This window comes from Alligator sinensis, unplaced genomic scaffold (assembly GCF_000455745.1).
Source record: "Alligator sinensis unplaced genomic scaffold, ASM45574v1 scaffold388_2, whole genome shotgun sequence".
Lineage (NCBI taxonomy): Eukaryota > Metazoa > Chordata > Crocodylia > Alligatoridae > Alligator > Alligator sinensis.
Genome location: NW_005842102.1, coordinates 1,244,767 through 1,248,934, shown reverse-complemented (window position 1 = coordinate 1,248,934; position 4,168 = coordinate 1,244,767). Strand labels below are relative to the sequence as shown.

The following is a 4,168-nucleotide window of genomic DNA, read 5'->3' as shown; positions in this document are numbered from 1 at the left end:
AGTTAGGGCTAAATTGTTTTTTTTGATTTCACTAGGAACCAACCACTTCACAGACTAGGCAAAGATTATAAGGTACCTGGAAGGACTTCATTCTACATTAGAGAGAGTTGGGGGAAGAGATGAGGAGGTAAGAATTTCATCTCTTGAAATATAATGCAGGGAAGGTCAGATGCAACAACGTATGCTAGTCTCTAGAAATCTTTGAGCATATCAGAAAGGCAACTCCCAAATACCTGTCAGTGTAGGCAGGAGCACTGCATCTTTAAATAAAAAGAGATCTGCATGGTTATCATCTAGAAGTCCTCCCACATGCCTCCAATTATTAAAAAGTGTTTAGTGCAAAAACACAAAATTGCAAAAAACCTCTAAAAAGTGCTTTGGAGAGGCAAAGGGGCATCAAGTTCATTGGTCCCCTTTGTTTGATGTTTCAGTAAAAATCCAGTTTGGCCTGCACTGTCTTACAGCCTTTATCGGAGTAGATTTTCTCTCCTTTCGGGAAGAAGGTCATCTCATCAGCCACTTTCTTAACAACTTCCTCATCAATTCCGTTGCCGCGGGACTGGATTTCTGCCCTGATGCACATCTTCACATGTTTGTACTCCAAAGGCAGGAACGGGACAAAGTAATCAATGAGATTTTTGTCGATCAGGCTGCTGTGCCACAAGCCACCTAGGAAACAGCAGGCAGGGGAGAAGTGAAGCTCCTTTGTGCCCTATACAGCAATGTCTCTGTCACTGTTTTCTGGGCAGGAAGAGTTTAAGGAATTGAAATGTGAATCCAGTTCATGGACCACATCCCCCTACTGCTTCCAGACACACTGAGCTTACATATCTGTCTATACCACTAGGCACATTGATTCAAACCTGTCCTCTATAATGGTGCTAGCTAGTACCAAGGATAGAGCAGGAACAGTTTGAATCTTGGGCAGTCTGCCAGTGCACTTCAAGCCTGACTTGCAGTACTTTCTAGCCCAGCTGGACATCTTCAATTTTACTGAACTATTAAGTGGTTAGGTGGGCAACTAAGGCAATGGCAGGAACCGACTACATGCTTTCTGCTTGGAACCTAGGCCAGGTTATAAAGAGATCAGTCTAAAAAGGTGAATGGATTGTGAATGTTTCCCAGGGCCCAGAAACTTAAAGCTTGTGTCTAGGGAAGAAACAGCCACTTCGCTTTGTAAGGGCCTGACCCTGGGAAATGCTAAACAGTAAGCATGTGCAGGAATCAGGTGCTGGGCAAAGCCCGCTCCCTGAGTCGGAGCCAGATGAGAGCGCTTGTATCACGGGATCCAGCAACCTTTAGAGGCAAGCTGGAGCAGCAGACATTAAAAACCTCATGTGGAACAATGACTGCCTACATTTACAAAGGCAAAAACCATACCCTTCAAGGGAAAGTAACTCACTATTCTTATTATTGAAGACTCCCAGAGACAATATTTGTTCCAGGTCTTTCAGGAGTATCTGCTCCCTGTCTTTTCCGTTTCTCCAGAAGTCTAAAGCCACCTTGGTAATGAGGTCACCACCTGCATTGCTGTTCATAAAAGGAACAAACAGTTTACAACAGATCAAGCCTGGAGGAAACCAACATTCCCTCTCTAGCAGAATTACCTTTATCTGCATAAGAATTTCCACATCGTCACAACAAAAAGCCTTCAACCAATGCAGAAGCTTTTAGGGACTTCCCATTCTTTCAACTTAGGCTGGTTGCACCCAAGTCGTAACAAAATCATCTTGAACCATCCAAGGGTTGTGAAACGGTCTCTTCACTCTCTGGTAGTAAAGCTCAATACCAATACAACACTCCCAGCATAGGAAATAAGGGACTGAACTCAGGATCTGAGTTCTGATCCTCCATATAACAGGGTGTCTGTTGTCACTGGACTACCACCATGGCTCACTTTAAGGTAGTAAGTGCTGTGAACTGCAGGGCCTGATACAAACAACTTATGGACATGCTTTTGTAGTTTAGGAGGAAGGATTTGGGCTCTTGGACCAGGAAAACCTGGGCGCTGTCTCTCTCTCAGCTGGTAATTCTGACTGACCAAGACACACCTCAGCATGACAGCAAAGTTCACAGGAGAGCATGGGTTTGCTGCAGTACCTTAGAGTTACTGAAAAAGGGCTACAAACCTAAGGAAGATGAAGATGGCCTTCCGGTAAGACACGCCATCAATCTGGTCATAGTAGTCTAAGAAAGGCTTGATGGCATCAATGAGGCCAGGGTGCAATTTATCCATTTCATCAAATATGAAAACAGAGCTGGCACAGGCACTCACATTGCCTCGAATCCACTTATGTAATTGGTCCTGGAGCACAAAAGAAGGGTACAGCGGAAAAATCAGGTCTTGCGGTTGGAGGGTATACAAGTTACACATGTGCATACACGAAGATCAGTAAGGAAGGAAGCATCACCTGAGCTATATTTAGCAAGTATCCAGAAGCCAGAATGTGAATCTCACCCCTATTATTTGATGATGTTCACCATACAGCATTTTCTTTCTGTTAAATGGTCAAACCTTGAATATCAGCACTCCAATGGAAAGGTTGGGAGAAGAACCCAAGCATGGGACGAGAAAATATTTCTTCTTGTTTAAAAGAAAAAGAGAACCAGTCTGTGGGAAGTTACATTTTTAATTGTTAAAGTTGATGGGCCTGAAATCTGTGATTGTTCTCATGAAAACTTGCTGGGAAGAGAATTATTTTATAAATCTGAACATGACCACCCCTGGCCTTTGGCTTGTTTAGCATTAACTAGGGTAATTTATTTCATAACACCAAATACTATAAAAATGGAGGTGGGGCAGCAGAGTGAAGGCAGGAGACAAATAGTAGGAGGAAGTAATTTCAGCTCTTATTACAGGTCATTAACAAAGTGTCCCTTTCACTTCCTTTTCTTGGAACTTAACGCAGTGCCTTTTGGTTTTCATTCAGCTCTAGGAACACAAGAGGCGACACGTTTAGCCTCTACCTCAGGGGCGGGCAATTATTTTGGGCGGAGGGCCGCTACTGAGTTTTGGCAAGCCATTGAGGGGTACATGACAGGCAGCCCAGGACAGATAAATATTAATTTTCTAAATTTTTTAGGGGCCCCGTGGGCTGGATAGAACGGCCTGGGGGGCCGCATCCAGCCCCCAGGCCGCATTTTGCCCACCCCTGCTCTACCTCCACCAGCCTGAATGTTTAATGTTGCCCAGAGACACTGGCTACTGGCAAGAGTGCGTTATTTCACTTCTTGAGACACCCGAGTAATCCCATGGTCCAAAGTTTTAATTTTACTGCCACGACCAAGGGGAATTTGCTTTTACCTTATACTGCGTAACGTTCCGGTCATGCGGGAAGTGTAGCGTGGATACAAAGAGATGCACAAACTTGCTCTTCAGTCCTTGTTTGTGGATGTTCTCGGCAATAATCTGGCTGACGTAGTTCTTCCCCGTGCCTGCCCAGCCGTGCAGGGAGAGAGCAAGCGGCTTCTTGGGATTGGCGTTGTTCTTGAACCCGACCACTGCCTTCAGGATCACTTCTTTGGCAAGGTGTTGGCCGAAGAGTTTCGTATCCAGAACCTCCTTCAGGGCTGAGAGGAGAACAAGGACGTCAGAAAACGGTTTGCGAACGGAGCGTCAGTCCTCGTCTCTCCGCCTTGTATCTTTAACGCACGAGGAAACGTTGCAGGGGGCTTGGGAACGGCTCCAAGAAAGATCCCGGTCATAGCAATACCTTCACACTTACATCCAGGAGGCTCTTTATGAACACCGACCCAGCTGGTGAAGCGAGCCCTTCTCCCCATTTTAGAGACGGGGAGCCTGAGGCCAGGAGCTCGGTGCTTTCCAAACAGCAGCTGCCAACTGGGAACAGGACCCCCCCCAGTCAACCTCCCGCCCTCTGCTCTCACCACCTGCCTTCTCCCCTCGGAAGGTCCCAAGCAGCGCCCCCACCCCCGGGCTGCCCGGCCCCGGTACCGGTGGCGTTGGGCCGGTCCCCGTCGCGGGGGCAGCACTCCACGAAGCCGCAGTAGAAGCGGGGGTAGGAGAGGTAGCCCGTGAGCGCTGAGGCAGCCCCGATGGCGATGCCCAGGCTGACAGGCTCCAGCGCGGCCGCGCCCCGCAGCACCAGCAACAGCACCAGCAGCTCCCGCCGCCGCGGCCAGCCTGCCCCCCCCCCGACCGGCCGCG

The 4,168-nt window shown here is 47.9% G+C and overlaps 1 protein-coding gene across 1 annotated transcript in view; it reads right to left on the bottom strand.

Moving 5' to 3' along the window:
- TOR1B (torsin family 1 member B) overlaps nucleotides 1-4,154 on the bottom strand; it is a gene marked incomplete at its 5' end in the record, with an annotated part of 5,646 nt that extends 1,492 nt beyond the window's left edge. Inside the window, 5 exons of the mRNA XM_025204988.1 lie at nucleotides 234-669; nucleotides 1,403-1,530; nucleotides 2,130-2,305; nucleotides 3,305-3,570; nucleotides 3,956-4,154. Of these exons, the coding sequence (XP_025060773.1) occupies nucleotides 428-669; nucleotides 1,403-1,530; nucleotides 2,130-2,305; nucleotides 3,305-3,570; nucleotides 3,956-4,154 (1,011 nt within the window). The remainder of the gene's footprint in view (nucleotides 1-233; nucleotides 670-1,402; nucleotides 1,531-2,129; nucleotides 2,306-3,304; nucleotides 3,571-3,955) is intronic.
- Nucleotides 4,155-4,168: the final 14 nt, after the last annotated feature.